Source organism: Nipponia nippon, unplaced genomic scaffold (genome assembly GCF_047370975.1).
Source record: "Nipponia nippon isolate SJK-2023a ecotype South Korea unplaced genomic scaffold, ASM4737097v1 scaffold_3, whole genome shotgun sequence".
Lineage (NCBI taxonomy): Eukaryota > Metazoa > Chordata > Aves > Pelecaniformes > Threskiornithidae > Nipponia > Nipponia nippon.
This window is the reverse complement of record NW_028262347.1, coordinates 78,841,053-78,861,984: the sequence shown is the minus strand read 5'-3', so window position 1 is coordinate 78,861,984 and position 20,932 is coordinate 78,841,053. Positions and strand designations below refer to the sequence as shown.

Genomic DNA, 20,932 nt, shown 5'->3' with positions numbered 1-20,932 from the left:
TCAAAGTACTGACACAGAGGGCTAAATATTTCTTCATGCCACATCCAGATTGGGGTGGACAGGCTGCAGAGAGGAATCTCCATGCCAGAAGCAGGGCATACCCTGGACGTGGTGAACAGGTGAGAAATGTCCCCTCTGTGGGACATGCTCCACTGTGGGACAAAATCACGCTGCACATGCAGACAAGTTTGTGACAACCCAACAATGCCAGCCTCATCAGTATGTGTTACCTTTCTTCTACTCACAGCGAGAACATGGTTTACCTCATAGCCCTGGCATCAGCGGCATCCTACTGCCAGGAACATGATCAACCCAGCATTCTGGAGAGAGATGCAACTTGCAAGTCAGACATTGCCTGCCATCTTCTATACAGTACATTTTTTTTAACTGAATGAACCAAAACATTCAGTATCTTTGGCAGTGGGCAGAAGTAAAATCACTCTCATCTATTTTCATGACCACTGAAAGAAATCTGTAATAGGACCGGAGCTGTTCATGACCGGGTCATGGTCAAGGTCATGATCTTACTGGTGGAACTTTCTTCCAAAAACACTCTGCAGAGTGGTATGAATATGCTCACTTTCAAGAAAGGAGAGACAAACATAGTAATAAAGGTGGAGGGCAGGGCACAGATTAACTAAAGATGCCAACAACAGGCATTTTTATTCTAATACTAAATGCTATTATCACAAGCTTATAGATGCCTCTACTCAATTGTAAATCAAAGTCATGTTAACTAAGGACATGTACACAAGCTGGAATTATAAGCACACTGAGAGGATTAACTTCAGTCCTACCCCTTTGGACCACCAAGACTGAAAACCACTGAGTTTGACCTTAGGCCATGAAGCTCTAATGAAAGCTAAAGTCTGAAATGAGACTGAGTTTCTTACCCATCCCTTCATACAGTTTTGATGTCTTCTCTTCATGCAAAAGTAGTTTCCTAGCCAATTACCCATTCAAGACTTTCTGCCCTTTTGCATTCAACCCTCTGCCTTTGCTAAAATGCAATGAGACAGTCTGCTTCACTCAGTGGGGAACTGTTTTTCTCCAAGAAGCACAAAGTGGACAGCCTTAACAAAGACATGAGGTGCAGGTGGGAAAAAACTGTTTATGTGCATCAAACTGAATATGGTGACCTTCAGGGTCAACCCTTAAAAGCAATCTAGACAGTCAATACCATTTCTTCAAGATGAACAGAAGTAGCTCTAATGTCTCACCTTAAAGTATTCAGCTTCACAGGTGGAATTTTCAACAATATGTGAGTCACACTCCTCACGCAGGTTGGCAAATTCAGTCCCATCTGAACAATACTGCTTCTCCAGCTCGCTGTGGCAGCACTGTATCTGAGTCATGCTGACAAAAGAATGGAAGCAATGGGAGAAGAATGTCATATATAGGTAAAAAACAGATGATGCAAGTTTTAACATCTAGCACTTGCACTAGTCTCATGGAAAGAGGTTCTGTGGGCATGCATTTTAGTTGTTACAAAATAAAAATATTCTCTAGGAGAAGACAGAATGCGTAGGTGATATGTTTAATACAGGTAAGGTCGTATGTTTAATACAGTTTAACTGCCTGTCTACCTTGCAGTCTGTCCTAACAATTTTTTAAGGAAATCGATAACTTCAACCACATTTGCCACAGGGTTCAAGGTCTCCAGGACTTGCCTTCTTGCATGTTTTGTGACAGCTGGTGGCTGAACAGAGGATAGTGAGAACGAAATCAGTGCTCCAACTGATGGAAGGGAGAAGACAGGCCCTGGACATTGTGAGAGTCTGCAGTCCTATGGCCAGTCAACCCTGGCACCTGCTGCCCCTTGCTCAAACAAACAGGTAAGGCATGTTGAAGGAAGCTCATAATGTTGCTCTGTGGGACAACTGGAGATATGGGGAGAAGTGAAGATACGGACAAAAGTCACAGTGAGAAACACAGTGTATTGCCAGCAAGAGGCGAAGAAAAACAAGGGAGAGAAGGGTACTACAGGGCAGGAAGATGAGGAGAGGAGACAGGATATAAATCTACAGGAAACTCAGCTTTATTACTTCCACTGCTCATAAAATCATTCTATTTTATCTCCTTTTCAGTGAATAAATCGAAAACTCCTTCCTGTGGAAAATAATCTGCGGGAGAAGGCTTTAAACTCCTCCACTCCTGTTGCTACTGCCACTTGCATGCAAAGCCCATTCAAGGAGATCTCTTCCCTCTCTCCACTCTCTTTTTACAGTCAACTCTGCCTTGTCGGGTAGCACTGTGGGTGGAGCTTGCAGTTTAAAGCTCTTCCACCGCTACCTCCTGTAATAGACACCGGGAAACAGAAAAAAAAGTTAAGACAGTAACAAATCAGATCACACATACAGGGATATAAACATATCCATGTGTTTCGTGATAACCCGCGTTCACTAAGAATAATGCTACCTGGTTGCTAGGGGGAAAGGAAACTATCCCAAAGGCAATCCAAGCTGATAAATTCTACTTATGATACAACAGGGGCAGCACCTAAAAGTCATGCCCTGATATGTTAAGAGCTCTACAAGAAATGCACAGAAAAACCCTATAAATGCACTTTTATACCCACTGGCATCAGAAACCTTATACATCTTACAGACCAACAACACTGAACGCATGCTCTTTGCTGTTAAGAGTATTCACCTTTTTTTTCCCCTCAACTCTAATTATTTGAACTGATGAGTAAATCTTTTCAAGGGTTACCTAGAAATACATAGAATTTTATAAAGATATTCAGCAAACCAATATTCTTTACTCTTAAAAATCCTTTATTTACACTGTTGAAAATTTTGGAAGTATATGGAAGACGGGTGTGTTAGTTCCACCACTGAACTACAGGCTTCTCCTACTGTTACCTGAGGTAAGTGGATTCCCATGCATCACCTCTGGAGGAGCTTCTCTGCTCTCGATGACCATAGGATGAGCTTTCAGCTCCCAGGCAGCGAGAGGGATTCCCTCAGCGTTAAGGCCAGGCCATCCAGTCCAGCCCACTAAAAGCAGGGGACACGTGGGTGCTGGGCTCCGATCGTGCATCTCTGTGCACACTGGTGAGGCAAGGTTGTCAAGCTACATTCCTGAAGATTCCCAATTCTTATTTATTGGATTTTGTAATGGTCTGACTGTGCAGTTCTCACTTGGACAAAAACAGCTATGAGATTTCAATGCATAGGAACAAAACCCAGGATAAGTTCATGAACAAATTATTCAAAAATAGATTCTAAAGTCATAGCAAGAAGTTAAGCCCAGGACAGTAACTTTATTTGGCAGAATATTTGCAGTTTTTGATATTTGATTTAGTTCCAGTTTGGAAGAATATGTAGCTTTTTTGTTGCTGAAATTCCCTCTGAAGCAGAATTTCCATTCCCTGCCCAGCTCTGGGGTGGTCTGACTGTCAGGACTTTGGAAGCCTGTAAAACCTGAACTTCAAGCCCAAGAGTGCAGGAGCTGAGACTTTCCAGCTCCTTTAACCCTCCAAGTCCTGTTGGGGAGCTAGATATGTTAGCCACAGACAAACAAGCAAACAAACAAACAGCAGCAGTCTTTCAGTAGATCTGTTTGATTTCCAGTGTGGGTTTTTTTTTTTCAAATACAAGTAATCTCTTTGAAATCTCTGACAAATTGGCAATTTCGACCAAAACAGAAAAGTTTCTTAAAATGTTTCCCACAGGTGTATTCGTAAGTCACGTGGCCCACCCCAACTGTAATAAGGAATTAAACATCAGTTGAATACTAGATTAAAATACCATTTGTTCATTCTCAGAACAACAACAATAAAAATCACACTTCATTGCCCAAATCCTACAGTGAAGTTGCACTGGTAGCAAATATTGCTTGACACTGTAAGCACTTGTGTGGCTGTAACAGAGGTAGAAATCCTTGAAAGATGGCAGAGAAAAATGCTAGAAAAATCTGCACCGTACTGGTCTTCCGGCTGCGACTTCGCCTGCCCAGCTGACCATCCTTCTCCCTTTGCATGCCAGCCCACGTGCTGATGGTCACTAGAGCATACCACCACAAGCTCTTCAGACTCCAAGACTTTTGAGATTAAGAGTGTCTCTCCCTGTCTTTGCTAAGTAAGTTATGTGTGTCTCCTTGGCTTAGACCCTAATACAATACATACCCACTTTCTACTTCACAGCAGAGTAAAGGAGCCATCTCTAATGGCTAATAGGACATCTAGATTTGCCTCTTTGCATAAAACCTTTCAACTCCTCCTGTGTAGCATACCTATTAATTTCATGTCTATGGACAGCTTATAATATTGGTCTCTAAAAAAAAGGTGAAAGTAGAAAAGTACTCTCCTGTGTTTTTGGGTTGGTTTTTTTTTTTTTTTTAATTACTCCTAATAATTAAAAAAGCCGAAGGCTACCTCTTCCTTATCTGCCATATTCTGATTTTCAGTTAAAACAGTGCCACAGAACTTTATTGAAATAAATAAATATTTACAATAGGGCTCAAATCTTAAAACACTAAATACAGAATCTTTAGGAGCATGAGGCCTCATAACCGACATTCACTCAAGATATTTCAGATAAAATCATGCATTTTCTGGTTTCTCTGAAAGATGAGTTTTATTCATGGCTCACTAGTGAACAGAGATCACCCAGACATTTAAAAAAAATCCTTATTCTTTGTTGCAGATGCTGATCTAAAATCCAAGTTATTTCATTACTAGGGGATCTGATTATAAATAAAGTTAAGAAACCATGTTTTATATTCTCACTTTTACTTTCTGTTAAAAATGAAGCAATGTTACACATTTTCATGGAATAAACTTCCAGCTGAGAAGCTACATGCCCATTTACCTCCACAACCCTTTCACATTTATTCTTCTCCTTCCCAGAGGATGCACTCCTAAACCAGCACAGATTTCATAATCACCTATTTCTCCCTTCATTTCTTTCCATAAAAGCATTAACATTTAACTTTGCTCTGAAAACAATGTCTTTGTTGTCAGTCTAGTTTCATTACGCTCTGCCTCTCTCCTTCTACTTATTAGCCTGTCTTCAAACTGGGTCAGTGCTATTCATGTGCACGGTAGAAGGCCTTTGACAAAAAATATTAAAATTAAAAAGGGAATGATTCCGCTCCAGAATTATTTTGAAAAAAGATGCTGGGTCTTCTACCCTTAGTCCTTTCAGTTTGCAGTTTAACATGCAAGCGAAATGAACTTAGGAAAATTAAGAGCAAGAACAAGATCTGGTATTATGAGTGACACAATATGACAAATGAAAATAATAAAGAGTGCCTCAACAATGAAAATACATATATTTGAACATGCGTTATAAATTAGCAAGGCACTCAAGTAAAAATAATTGATTCAACAAACCTCAAAATTAATCAGCTGCAATCCACAAACAACTTTGTAGTTTACTTAATAAAAGTTTTCTTGAAGGTAAAGGGTAAAATTATATTGATATCATATATTATGTAGAGAAACAATACTGATAATGTTGTGGCAGAGAAAGGACCGTGTTTGACATTATTCAAAAAGCGAAGTAAGCAATTTTTTTCTAAGTAAGTGGCAATAAACCCCTGACAACATAGCAGACTGTTCTATCCCTCTGACTGTGCAGCCAAAAATGTTAGTGACTGTGAGGCACACTTAGCAGGCTACAGAGAAGAGATAATCATTAATAAAGACAACTGCTCCAAAAATAACTTAAACAGCTTTTTCAGACATAAAACTGTCAGAACTTTGATGTCCAAAATCTCAGGCTCCTCCAGACTTACAGTGGCATAAATCAATAAACATCTATCAGCAGTTAAGCATCTGGTGCCTATCACTCCAGACACTCTTGTCTTATTCTTGTCTTATTATTTCCTTGTGTTCCCATCTGAATCTGTATCCAAGTGCTGCCATTTGTCTCTGCTTGGGAACACAGATCACCTTTTTGTTCCGTTTTTGCACAGCACCTAGCAGAGTGTTCTGTAGCTTCTTCTTTTATGCATTTTTGCAACACTAATAATAAATAATGTTATTCCCAGTATAACTCCAAAAACTTTACACAGTGCTAAAGGCATGCAATTCTCATATGGAGATATGCTGTTTCTGGCTCAGGAATTAAGTTCACTTGCGAAGAGCTCTAGGCAGAGGAAACTCTTCATTTTGAAAGGAAGAAGATTTACTGGGCAGGTTGAGTTCCAAAAATAAATGGCAGCTGTTTCCAGCTGCTGTGAGTTTAATCACATCACAAGAAAATGGATGAATGGGGAAAAAGCTGCTGTTATGACAGCCAAAGATATCATTCATTAAAATTCTACACTCATATTTACTGAGTCATGAAGACACAGAAAAATACTGTCATTTCCAGAGTGATAATACAATGAGAGATATACTCATTGGTGGGACAAGCAACCACAATAGGAGACTGCAGACATGACTGGACATTGAGCCAGGAGCCTTGTTTCAACTTAAATGCAACTGAGTAACGGTAGCCAGATGGATCTTACAAATTCATGTGAACTTCAGACAGAGGGCTAGCTCACCTGTGGTGTAGGACAAGAAAGTGAGCACATCTGCAGTTTGAACTGTACCATATTCAGCCAGTGATGCTCACACAGACGGCAAGTCCCTCAAGAACCACAAGAGACTTTGGGGGAAGGATCTTAGAAAGATGTTGAAACCCAGAACTCTCAGCTTATCTCTAGCGTGCACAGCAGACATCCGAATGTCAGTGCTTGCGTGGAAACCCTTCTTGATTACCATGAATGTGCTTTAAATGGCTAGCAAAAGGTCAAGTGGGCGCACTTCTAATTCAATAAGGCAGCTTGTTCCTCACATGAACAAAAGAAAGGGTGGTTAGAAAAACAAAAGAAACTCTAGCAGTGGGCTTGCTTTGAGGGAAGGACTGACTCTGAGATGTCATTATGTTATTGCTATTCTAAGCAGAGGATTCAAAACCAGCATGTACATTCTTGTAATGCGTGTTGGGGAAAGTACTCACATCCAATCTGTTCTGTGTTGCATGGTCTTTGCAATGTAGCCGTGCAAAACCATTTTTACTTTACAGTAACTTCACCAAATCTGCTCACTTCACAATGTATTTTTCCCTTGCATTCAACTGCTAACCTTGCAAACCCAAGCTGAAATACGCAGGGCAAAGAGAGCTCCCGCTGGCATGAAGTAATATGGGTTTGTACACCCAACAGGCCATGTTTTTATAGAGCACTCAAAGTCAGATGATCTACACTGTCCAAACTGTTCTGCACTAGACAGTCAAAAGATCGCAGCTGGGGTTTAAGCGACCACATAAACGACAGGTATCTGGCCCCTGGCAGCTCCCACTGCATGTAGGTGTCTGAATAGGAAGCAAGTTCTTTTGAAAATCTATAACCAGTAAGGCATCCTGTACCATATTCTCACCTGCCTAGATCTCAGCAAGTGGAATGAACCTGGTTTTGGTTTTGCTTGCATCTCTGTGCAGTAGGACTAAACGTATAAAATCAGTGTCATTACCCTCACGTGCTTGCAAAGAGAGCCATGCTCCCTCACTGTTCATTCTGGCTCCAGTTACACCAGCAATTAGGAGTAGAATTTGGCCCTTACTTTTGTGTCTGAAACGGCATCATAAAGTGATTTTTCTGTACCTTTCACAGATATGCCAGTTTGCAATCATAACTGGAGTAAAACAATATTGCCATTAAAGAAAGCAGTCAAAGGTGCCCATTTTACTTACTCATTTTTATACTGAGGCCAAGCTTCACGAGGACTTATGTTTATTTATCGTACAGTCATGAATAAATGCAACTGCACTGAATTTATCTGCTTTCTTTTTTTGTCAGTAAGTGCTCATGCCTCTCACAGAATATGTGCATTTACCCATTTCTCATTTACCATTACATCACTGTAATATTCTTAATTACATATCTGTTATGAACAAAAGCTAGAGGAAGTATTAGTAAGTTTTTTTTCAGTTCCTGTGAAGTCTTAAAGACTCTCTAAAATGGCAATCTTTAAAAGAAAAAATTACATTTACAGCAGAATCGCAACTCACATTAATCAAATGATCATTAAATCATCAAGATTCTCACTCCCAGATTGTTCAATAAACTTAGTTTCCTGTTTTTCCTGCCGCTGTTTTGTCTGTAACTCTTCTGACACTTCAAGTATTTCCTAAATTGGGATTTAAGTCCTATCTGTCAATTCTTCTGCGTAAGAGACTGCTTTCTATGCCAATATAAATGCAAAAGTCCAAAAACATGGACAGACTTGCCTGCAAGACACATTCTTTCCGTAATAAAGATCAATCCAACACTTCTACAATTAGCAAGGTTAAATCACTTTACAATCCATTTGAAAAGATAGAGGGGGAGTAATGCAATGTGTTCTACGTACAAAGTCCTCTGTGAAACTGCCCCTCTAACTACCAATCACAAATTGTTAGCTCCACAAATTAAATGTAACAAGTGCATTTAACAGCAAAAATAATGCAAACTCATTGACATAAAAAATGAATGCCCCAACAATGTTAGAGATTCAGTATAACCAAAATATTACTCTGCAAATAATTTTAACATTTAACTTCATTGTTTATATAATTTATATATTCATTAATGCTAGATTACATAATCGAAGTTAGTATCCTATTAAATGTCAGTAGAATTAAGATAAATTCAACTGAGAACTGCAGGGCAATTATCTGTGTGGCATCACATAGGAGAAAGTTTTCAAAGGCTGTCTTACAAATATACATACGTACGTATGCAATCTATAGATTATCAATGTACAGGATCTTTTGTGTTTCTTGATAAACTTTTGCCCAAGAATTTGGACCATCGTTGGGCTAGATTCACAATCAGTATAAACTGAAGAAGCTTTGCTGACACCAGGGGAGCCATGAGATGTATTGACTGTAGGCAGAGTCCAAGCCCTGCAAGTAGAGTACAGTGGAAACTTCTGACTAAGACAAAGTACATGTCAAAGAGATTACAGCTGGGTGACTCTAACCAACAGCAACAATTTAAAGGATGTAGTGGAAGAAAAGTAGGTAGTCCCCAAGGCTAGATGTGGATTTGAAAAACTTGGATTTAAGAGCTGGAAGCTTCATCTTCCAAATCAGCTTTCATACCTGCCATTCCCATGGTTTTACATGAAAATATAAACTATAGTTTAATATATAATTCATAACTATATACCTGCATTCTCTGGCCTCGGATATTAACGGTAGGGAAGTACATATTCTGTTTTTATTTGCCCATTCAATACCCTTGTCACAGCATTCTTCCATTGAAAGATCTGCAGAAATGAGGAAAGAAAGAAAAACACAATATATTTAATACAACCTTAGTAAATGGTATTGCATCTGCCAGTTAAAAAAAAAAAAAAAAAAAAAAAAGAGTCAGTTTGGTTTCCTCTCCCTAATCTACACACAGAATAGTGCACCCATCCAAACGGCAGCCGTGGCCAAATGGAGCATCCGTTAGCACCTTGCAATCAGCCCAAGCGCTGGAGGTATTCCTTCCTCAGTGAAGCAAACTGCAGTTTCCCTTAACCTTCCACATAAAGACACAGCCTAAGGACTGATACTCCAGCAAAAAACAGTTCAGATAGAGTCCTAAAAGGATCTGTTGGGTTGCACTCCTTTATTATCAAAAGCAGCAGTAGCAATTAGCAACCTTTTAAAATCATGAAGAATACAGGATAAATCAAATAAATGCCTGATATGAAAGACAGATGAATATCATTGCAAGTTAATTTGCAGAACTATTTTTTCCTGAGGTTATTATCCATTTAACCTGTTTTACTCAAAACTATGTCTGTAAATGCAAAAGTATTGTACAAAGAGACAGAAAGGTATATGGTATTTTGATCACTTAACATATGAAAGAAAAAATAATATAGATACCAACTGATACCAACCTTGAAACTAAAGGGAAAAGCATACTGAAGATAATTATTTGTGCAGAGTATGATTTTTGCAAAAGTCTCTAATTTAATAAAACTAAATACTGTTAATGAACTGACAGGCACTACAGGTTTGCTTCATACTCCAAGTGCAAAAGTTCACTGCACAGCAGGTGTATCAGAACTTGGAATAAAACACGAGTCACATTTTCCTATTAATTATCTTGTTGTCCGGACACTGAACAGCTCCTTGTGTAACAAATACACAATCTGTGTAAAAACCCATCTGATTATCCAGAGGGACAGCTTTCTAATGTTTTCTCTTTGTTTCATAAGTTTTTTGACTGATGGCCCTGACAGGCTGCACCCACAAGCGCTGAGGGAGCTCGCTGATGTCACCGCCAGGCTACTCATGATTATCTTTGAGAAGTCATGAAAATGAGGGAAGTTCCTGAAGACTGGTAGAGAAAAAATGCCCTCCTGTCTTCAAGAAGGACAAGAGAGAAGATCTGGGAAACTACAGGCTGGTCAACCTCTTCTCACTGTCTGGGAAGGTGATAGCAAAAATCCTCCTGGAAACTATGTCCAAACACATGAAGGACAAGAAGGTGACCAGGAGAAGTCAGATTGGATTTATGAAGGGGATATCATGCTTGATGAACCTCATAGCCTTCTATAATGAGGTGGCTAGCTTGGTGGACGAGGGGAGAGCAGTGGATGTTGTTTACCTTGACATCAGTAAGGCTTTTGACACTGTCTCCCATAATACCCTCATAGACAAGCTGACAGTGTCCAGATTAGGTAAGTGGACAGTGAGGGGGACTGAAAACTGGCTGAATGGCCAGGCCCAGCAGGGTGTGATCAGTGGCACAAAGTCCAGTTGGAGGCAAGTCACTAGTGGTGCACCTCAGGGGTCAGTACTGGTTCCAACACTGTTCAGCATCTTCATTAATGACCTGAACAATGAGAAAGAGTGCATCCTCAACAAGTTCACAGATGATACAAAACTGGGAGGAGTGGCTGACGCACCAGATGGTTGCGGTACCATTCAGAGGGATCCCAACAGGCTGGAGAAATGGGCAGTGAGGAACCTCATGAAGTTCAGCAAAGGGAAACGCGAAGTCCAGCATCTGGGGAGGAATAAGCCCTATGTACCAGTACGCACTGGGGGCTTACCAGCTGGAAAACAGCTCTGCAGAGAAGGACCCGGATGTCCTGGTGGACACCAAGTTGATCATGAGCCAAGACCATCTCGGGCTGCATTAGACAGAGCACTGGCAGCAGGTTGAGGGAGGTGATCCTTCCCCTCTGCTCAGGACCGATGAAGCCACGCCTGGAGTGCTGTGTACAGTCCTGGGATCCCCAGTTCAAGAAAGATATGGACTTATTGGAGTGAGTCCAGTGCAGGACCACCAAGATGATTTCTGCACTGGAGTATGTTTCATATGAGGAGAGACTGAGAGAGCTGGGACTGTTTAGCCTGGAGAAAAGAAGGCTCAGGGGGATCTGATCGATGTTTATAAATACCTGATGGGAGGGGATTAAAAAGAGGGAGCCAGACCCCTCTCAATAGTGTCCACTGACAGGACAAGAGGCAACTGGCACAAATTATACCATATGGAGTTCCATCTGAACAGAAGAAAACACTTCTTTACTGTGAGAGTCTTCAAACACTGGATGATCTCAAGAGGTCCCTTCCAACCTCAACGATTCTGTGACTGATTACTTAATGAAAAATAAATAAGACCCTTTCATCTGTAGGTCGCTGTGCTGCACAGAGGAAGGCAAATCTCTTTTACTCCTTTTTGAGGGAGAATCTGAAGTACAAAAGGATGAAATGACTTGCCCAAATTACACAGCAAGCTGGTGACAGAACAGGGAGAGCACACCAGGTCATTCCCAGACCCTCTCCCTCCACTGGATCATAAAATGCCTCACACGATTGTCTCATTCTTAGTTTTGCTCCAAGCACATCTAAAGGGAGCAAAATTCAATAAGCAGCAGCATTATATTCAAGACTATCCATCTTCACAAATTACTTCCTGCAGAGTCTAGTAAGGACAAGCATCTGTCTCCTCCGGCTCTCCCTACACCAGTTACAAAGCCGTCCTTCCCCAGGTGCTCCTGATGTACGGGGGTTACAGCCTCGTTCCATCTGTCCATGTATTCACCTCCTAACCTACTGCAGTTATCAAAATAAGTGGAAATATTATTTAACCTGTTCATGATTACACTGACTTTGACACACATCAGACAGAGTTTACATGAGTACCTCAACTGGCAGATGTTCATGCGTGGGAAAGGAAAAAGCAGCTGAAAGCAAGCAGAGAAGATAACTCCCTCCAGTAACTCAGTTGTTTGCAGGGAACAACCTATATTCCTGACTAGTGATTATAATCCACAATTCAAAGCAAAAAGGAAAGAGTTAAATGAGATTTTAGGATGCATCGGTCATCTTAAGGTAGGTAGTCTTAAGGCAGTTATCAATTCTACAGTGCAAAGCTCTGGAGCACTGAGCATAATTCTGGCTATCCCTCTTTAGAAAAGATTACATCAAAATAGAAAATGTGTGAAGAAAGGCTAGGAGGATGGTCGGGGAATCTGAGCTCTATTACATGAGGAGAAACTGGAAGAAATAGACTATTTTAAGCCTACATAAGTAAAGCTTGTGAAAGGATGTGGTTCCTGTCAACAAATATTACAGCAGTAAACAATAATCAGAATTATGGGATCAAGTAAACCAGACATTTTTAATACGAAAATCATTATAATTATAAATGGAATTACATTAAATGTTAGTTTATAACAGAGCTCTGTACTTTATGACCCAGGTCATCCTTCTAGTCTTACTTACATACCCAAAATAATGGTCAAAATTCTGTCATTATGAAGTCAAGGCAATATTTCTCTTCAATTCCTCAGTGTGTCCAGAATTCATGCCAGTGTCTGAAAGCTAATTGTAGTTTCTAATGCTACAGAGAAAATCAGTCTTGTAAATAAATATCTGCCTGTGGTGAAAGACATGAATTTGTGTCTGATCTCTTCTTTGGGAATAGGGACCCTGTCTGGTTCTCTCTGTCTGCCAGTGTACTGCTAACAAACATTATATGCATCGAATTTCATACAATGTGTTACAAATAACCATATTTTTAGTCCTGTTGTCTGCAATTAATCTTAACCGTGTTGAAAAATGATACACATTTAACTGAAGTGCAGAGCTGGCTGCAGGTTTTTGCAGGGCTTTGTACAAATGGGTCTTTAGCCAAGTTCCTCCCCAGAAGGACAATCCCTGGCTCTGGACACCAGTTCTTCCCTCCCAGCTCTGGCAACACACCTCTACTCCAACCAAATAACTCAAGAATTCAAAGCAGGCCAAGCTAAGCGAGCTCGTCTGTAGGAGCGCATCCAGACAAAGAAGGATTTCGGATAGTTTGCTGAGGGAGAACTGTGGTCCAGGCTCATTTTTTTGGTGACATCACAATTCATATCCTCCAAAGATCCTGCCAAAAATCTCCTGAGAATAAAGGGAAGTGAAAAACAAGCAGTAAAAAAAAAGAACTCCACCCTCAAGGCCATTCTTCTAAAACATAACAATAAAACAGTGAAAAAACATTTTCTCTAGCTTGGCTTTGCAGTTTGCTTTCAAAAATGCTCATTCGTGGACAAATCTCTGCCCTTTCAAAATCTCAGAAAGTACATGTCTCACACTTCGGGTGTCAGCTCCTGATTGCACTGGAATTGATTCTGACAATTTTGGCATCAAGAGTTGTTAATTAGTACTTAGAAACAAGACAAACTTATTGTCTCATAACTGTGTTTTTCCAGTGTTCTGGATTCAACTGTACATATGCATATTCATGTGGCTCCCAGGTGGAAATCTTTGGGCACACAGTTCACACTGAGGCTATTTGTGCCTCCTTACACCCTCTTCAGGAGACCAACAGCATGGTGTGGTCATGGCCCCTCCTCAGTTTCTCCTAACTAGAAGTCTGTAATGCACGGCATCTGAAAGGAAGGGATAATGGAAAGCAGATGGTAGAAACTACTGTGATTACGACATCTTGAAGAATCTCACTTACTGTGCAGAAAGTGATGGTTCTCTTTTCTCTGAATGTGACCATGTGTCTCTTACTGCAGTTGATGGGCTCGTGGCACCCCTCAGTGCTGGAGTGCCAAAGGTGATCGAACAGGAATTACAGGACTGCTCTTTTGAACCCGGTGCCCCTTCAACTGCTTAGCCAAGTGCATAATGTTTCATGCAAATCAGCCAGAGAAATCTCAGGCACCTGAGAGACAAAACACTTCTGGGAAAGGCTGATGACATTGTCTGCGTTCAGCTGAAATGTGCCCTTTTACTTGGAGGGAGAAGCCCTTCAGGAAAGTTGTAGCATGCAGGAATACACTGTCTGGTCCATTTTGTAAGTTTGTGAAGCAATTGTTCAGCTTTTTGATACCACAAGACAGAAAAATATGAAGATAAACCCGAGATCTGTTAAGATGGTAGCATGTTTACTTCCTTTTCACTCAGATAAAGTAATTTTGCATGCTAATTGACTAATTGAGAAAATCCAAGTCTATTTTAGACAAAATCAAATGCAGCTTCATCACTACTTTGTCCCTGTAAAAAAGTATGTGCAGCAGGGCATCCAAAAGAACTTGAGTTGTGTTAGTATGATAACAGCAAGGATGCCTGTCCTGATGTTAAGGTGGTATATGTAGTATTGTGAGAGAGATTTCAGGAGTCTCGGGAAGAGGACAGTAGAAACACAGCTGGAACTCAGATCTTTAATTTTACAAAAGCTGTCATGAAGAAGATGTATCAGATAAGAAGTGATTAAAGGTCACACAAATTAAAACATTTTGTGCACATGATGCATTCATGTGCTAGCTATGAACTATGCTTACATAGACAAAATGTGTATGAGCATATGGTTGTTTTAAAAAAAGGTAGTTTGCTAATCTTAACATACTGTGTGGGAGTTCAAAGCAAGAAATGTGGTTAAAATCTGTATAACCTTAGACTTCTATGATGTAATAATTGCTTATTCAGCTGCTACAGTGAATATTTTCTGCAAAAGAAAGATAAGCTTAAGAATGTTACCCAAAAGCATGATTCCTGGAATGAGAAACCCTGAATTGTTTCTGGGAATTGTGCAAAAAATAAGCAGAAGTAAAAAGGACTGGATCATTCTCACAGCAGCAGCATTCCAGCTAGATCAAAAAGGGACAGATTTTTTAAGTAACAATCCACAAGAGCAGCTATTCTGTACAGCTGCTGATGATGGAAAAGCCTATGTACAATCCAGGATTAGATAGCTGTTCATTACTCAGTGCTGATCTATGGAACAGTTATAAAGCTGATGATAATATCAAACCAAAGCTACACTTGAGCCTAGGTGGCCTTATCAAGCTACTGCTAGTAAAGCTTTCCAGTTCTTCAGTGCAATAAGTGATGTGACTGTCAAATTCATCGACTACCCAGCCCACATAACCAGCTGTAGTTGGGTATGGATTTGGAAGTGAGTCCAGGTCAAGGGGTCAAAGTCACACCTCCTTATTAAGATGTTTTCAATCTTTTAAGCACATTGATTGACAAGTTTGTAAAATGTGGTGCAGGTCTTGCCCTTCACTCGATTTACTCTGTAAGAGACTCAGCACTATGGAATGTGAGAAAACAGAGCATGATTATCACTTCTCAGCATATGCAGATACAGGCAGCAGATGGACTCTGTGAAAGCTCAGCAGTAATCCAACAAGTTTCAGTAACAGCATGTCATCCAGAATTTTTGGAACTCATGCTCGGAACAGACATGCATTGGTTTAGGTTTCCAGTAAGAAAAATACCTTCAACTTTCACAGCGTACCTTTCTGACGAAACCTTTCTTGTCCTGTCAAGAAAACTCTCTTACTAGTGATGCTCATCCATCTAACTGTCAGCTGAAAAAAAAAAAAGCAAGTCTACATACAGAATTTGATCGTCAAAATGACAGATCAGCCATCTGTACTATTCAGGATCACATTTTTTCTCTTCCAGCCTCCCTTCACATCTGTACTCTTCTGACACAAAACCAGAGCAACTGCATATCCCTTTGGCCAAGGCTCCACTGTGCTATCGGTTCAGGGCAGACAAAATGTGCTTGGCCTGATCTGCTATGCCAAACCAATTGTTCTTGAAACAATGACACCCGGCTAATATTAGGTGGACAAGCCAGCTGCCTTTGTAGCAGGGATGGCAGTCAACTGCTGGCAGCTGGGATTTGTAGTCTTGATTTTTTGGCTGTCCTTACAACAAACTGTGGAAATGCTGTTTCTGGCAATGCAAATACACTCTGGCTGGCCATTTAAGGCATCAAATAGACCCAGAGACATGTTCAGACAAGAGGGAAGCCAGCTGACTTCAAAGGTCGAACTGGTAATAGACTAAAACGATAAGTACAGCCTTGTTGCGTCTTGATCTTGTGTATAAGCCTAGGGATTAGGCACACAGAGTAGAGGAAGGGTAGAGGAGACCTGAAACTATGAAAGAGAAAAACGTACAACAGAAAATCTGGCCTCGTGATTCCCTGAAACAAATGCTTTGAATTGGGAGTAATGGAACGATGCAGGAAAGCATTACCATTCTCCATCTGAGATGATGTGAGTATTTGCTGGATCTCTTCAGACTAGAGTTTGAATGAAGTTGCCCCTCCTCCATTTTATAGGCAAAGAAAGAGGGGAATAAGAGCCTTTCTTTTTCTGCACAGACGTTCCCGTTTACCCCAAGTCCATACATCAAATATGCCAATATACTCATGGGGTAAGATGAATAGACACAGCTGAGCTGCAGCATTAGTCACCTTTGTACAGCAAGCTATTCTTAGTCCTTCCACTAGGTTGTTCTTACAGGTTCCTTTAAAGAATATACCAGTTTGAACTTCGTAACAAATGCATGAAACCTGGAGTCAGGATGCCCTCTCTTGTAATCCCCACAATAGCACGAGCCAGGAGGCAGCCTCCAATGCATCTGTTGCAGTCTGCAAGGCTGTGTTCATCACCAGCTGTCCCTCTCCAGTGCTACTCTAGACTCCTCTTTGCCCTCAAAGAGGGCCGATGACAATGGTGCCTGTCTCTCCCAAGTGTAGAGGTCATCTCGGATCTTTATGGACTGACAGACAATCACTTACAGTTCATGTGCTGCTTAGAAATATGATGTTCTCCCTAAACAGCCTTAAAGGGTTTGAACCTTTACTTTCAGATGAATTCTCAGCTGAGTGTGATTATTTCAGGATAGCTGAAATCACTGAAGAAACCCAGCTAGCCCACTCACTAAAGCAGCAGCACCCTAAAGGAAATGCCTGGTATGTTAGTGTGTTTTGTGGTTGGTTTTAAAACAGCCAACGTTTTACTGGAAAATTTCCTAGGTCTGGAGAACACTCATTTATGGGGAATGTGGCTCTGGTAGCACCAGCAGTGGCCATCACACAATTAGGGGGATTTTTCAGATACGGCCAAACCTCATTTTATGAGGTGTCTGTTTGCAGATTATAAAAGAAGCTCTTAAAATCATTGACAGCAATAGCTGGTGATGAGGTAGTTGCTGTGTTTGGCGATAAGGAGGGGCCTAAGGGAGGCAATGCTATATTGCAACATGTCTTATTTTCTCTGGTGGGGAAAGTAAGTGCTTTACTGTGGTTTTTTTATTTTGTCTCAGGTCTAATAAAAAAATCTTTCAAAAAAGAAGACAACCGGCTACTAAAAAATTAGAAAAGAAGACTCCCCCTATTGCAGGAAGACTATAAGGCATCCTACAGACACATCAAAATACCACAGAAGATAGGGATGTAGGAGCCCTCAAGAGGTTACCTTGTCCTACCCACTCCTGTCAGGCAGAACTGATAAAATTCGGTCAGTTCTAGGCAGATTTCTATTTAGTTGTTCAAAACGGTATCAAGTGAGGCTGATTCCACAACATGTCTAGGCCATCTGCTCTTGTGCTTCAATGCCCCTAATGACAGAGAATTTTAATAGTATATTACTTCACTGTCCACTCCAAAAGCCCATTTACATCCATTCTTTTGTTACTACCTCTTATACACAGGCTCTTACACACTTCAACAACCTTCTATGTATCTGAAGACTGCTACTTCATGGAGACGTCTTTTCTCTGAACAAATTAATTGAATTTTTTCATCTTTCTGGATAGGTTACTTTTTAGACTTCTGTGAGGAGGCTGGAGTTCGAAAGGTACTAAGACTAGAAGACTGAGGCTGTTCTGAAGATTTCTAGAAGACATGAAGAAATTGAGAGAATTTTAGTGTTGGAGTCCACTGAGTCAGCATCATATAAACAGCTTAGTACAAGTAATGGCTGTCCTACACTTTACATACTCACAAGAACGTGAAAAACAAGGATGCATTCACAGCTCTGATGGACACAGGTGGCCTAAAGAACCCAGTCTCACCAAGATGACATGGGTGGGCCTACAAAAAAGACTTATAATTGGAAGAAGAACGGGAACTGCTCTTTCTGACAAGCACATGCTGAATTCCGTCCTTCATTCCTCCTTGTATGAAAAAATCATGCAAACAATGAAATTACTTCACAGCGTGTTGATAGCCTAACGTGGCACTTCTTTCTCATTTAAGAACAAATTTTTATCTTCTCTTGATTTCTCATTTCAAATCTTAAAAAAAAAGTGCGATTAGGAAGTTTTGGTGTTACAATTTATCTATTATTAGTCCTGTTCACTTGTATAAAGGCCATGATCCAAAATACACTGTAGTAAATGAGAGTCTTTAGACAGACCTTAAAGAGTTTTGGATTGAGTCCAAGTATATATATATTTTTTTTAAATTAAAGCAATTGAAATAGGAAGGATATAAGAAAATGACAGAGCAGTATGTCTCAGAGTATCAAACACATATATGCTCAAACGTTCCTATATTTTCTCATGTAAAATGGTTACAGGAAAAACATTTTCACACTGGGATTTCTCTATTTTCACCTGATCAGCAAATTAGCAAGAATAACTATGCTTTTATATACTGCTTAAGTGACTGTAGGCCTGTTTATCGTGGAATTAAAAAAAAAAAAAAAAAGATGGACAATGAGGAAAGATTTTGATATTCTACTACTGCCTTACTTAAAGAATAGTCTGGAAACACTATGTAGATGGGATAAAATTTATAGCACAGCAAGACAAGGTTCAAGTAGCTAATGAACATGGAAGAAACAACAGACTTTACAGAGCAGGGAGAAAATAAAGATCTATTTTTTGTATATATTTATACAGCAATGATTTAGGGAAAGTTTTCTTTTGGAGAACATGTTACTAAAACTCTCGCTTCAATGAGAGCTTCTTCATGATTGAAATTATGTATATTGAGCTGCAAAGTGATATCTAACTCTTCCAGACTTTCTGCCATAGTATTGATATTAGAAGTACTCAGTACTCTTAGTCAGTGATAAGACCTTCAAAGCTGGAAGACTGTAATATTTTGAATGGATGTACTGCTGGTAGCATTTGTAGAGTATATCATTTGGATGCTTCGTAAATCCTAGGAAACATCCTAAAAAGCTGGAATATACCAGACAAAGTGTTTCTACATCCGTACACTTACTTTGGCATTGATACCAAGATTTTTTTAGGTATTTCTTTCTTTATTACTAAGCTTAAGGTCTCTATCCAGATTTTGATAGTGCTAGATTCAAAAGTGAACCCTTTAGCAGGGAACATCTTGCATCCTTGTGCAGCGTGGGTTATTTGTGGGTGCTACATTAGCCCAAGACATGCCAGTGTATTGAGGAAAACATTAGCACTGGAGATCCTTCTTTAGAACTGTTGCTCGGAGAAGACTTTCAACACAACTTTTATTGGACCATCCCAGTGTCTTGCCAGAGACTATTTCAGCAGGACAACAATCATCACCCAGTCTCATAAACAGGCAGATTACCGTCACAATTTTTCCCGTACTGTACAAACTCTCCATCACTGCAAATTACCCAGTACATCATCTCTGCAAATACTATGACTATTCCTTCTCCACTTCCCTGACATTACCCTGAGCATTTCTAAACTAATTTTTACTCACAAAATATTATGGCCAGTAATTCTTTACATTCTTCTAGGGCTCTTCACTGATCTGTACGGGCTCTTCCTCTCTTTTATATTCTGTCTTTTTGCTTCTCGTGCCCTCTTCCACTGCTTTCCCTCTTGCTCCTGACGACTCCTTCATTGACTTCTTTGTGGACAAATACCGTGTTCAGTTTTGGGCCCCTCACTACAAGAAGGACATCGAGGTGCTGGAGCGTGTCCAGAGAAGGGCAACGAAGCTGGTGAAGGGTCTGGAGCACAAGTCTTAGGAGGAGCAGCTGAGGGAATTGGGGTTGTTTAGTTTGGAGAAAAGGAGGCTGAGGGGAGACCTTATTGCTCTCTACAACTACCTGAAAGGAGATCGTAGTGAGGTGGGGGTCGGTCTCTTCTCCCAAGTAACAAGCGATAGCACAAGAGGAAATGGCCTCAAGCTGCGCCAGGGCAGGTTTAGGTTGGATACTAGGAAAAACTTCTTCACTGAAAGAGTAGTCAAGCATTGGAACAGGCTGCCCAGGGAAGTGGTTGAGTCTCCATCCCTAGAGGTATTTAAAAGACGGGTAGATGTGGTGCTTAGGGACACGGTTTAGTGGTGGACTTGGCAGTGCTAGGTTAATGGTTGGACTCAATGACCTTAAAGGTCTTTTTCCAACTTAAACGATTCTATCATTCTATGACAATTTTTCTGTTCTTTCTCACCCTGTAGTCTTCTCAGTCTCCTGCCTCCACTTCTACATTTTATCTTGGAGCAATGTTATCCACTCTCCCAGTTTAATTACATGTGATGACTTGACTATTAAAATTTCCACACCTGGCCTACTTCCTTCCATTGAATCTACATGTAAATACATGTGACTGACATTTCCTGAGTGCTTTACAAAAACTGTCACCTATTCTGACTAAAATGATCTGCTTATTTTGTTCTTTCTTAACTTTACTCATTTTCCTTATTCCCTGTCACTGTCAACCATCACTTTTTGCTACCTTCTTCACAAAAGCTTTTGTTC

The 20,932-nt window shown here is 40.3% G+C and overlaps 1 protein-coding gene across 2 annotated transcripts in view; it reads right to left on the bottom strand.

The window, feature by feature from the left end:
- The window catches only part of FBLN1 (fibulin 1), an 84,079-nt gene that overhangs the window by 58,754 nt on the left and 4,393 nt on the right, over window positions 1-20,932 (bottom strand). For both annotated transcript variants that reach the window (XM_087767340.1, XM_087767339.1), the window contains exons 2-3: window positions 9,148-9,247; window positions 1,221-1,356 (exon numbers count right to left, since the gene is read on the bottom strand). In XM_087767340.1, coding sequence (XP_087623466.1) covers window positions 1,221-1,356; window positions 9,148-9,247 — 236 coding nt within the window. The remainder of the gene's footprint in view (window positions 1-1,220; window positions 1,357-9,147; window positions 9,248-20,932) is intronic.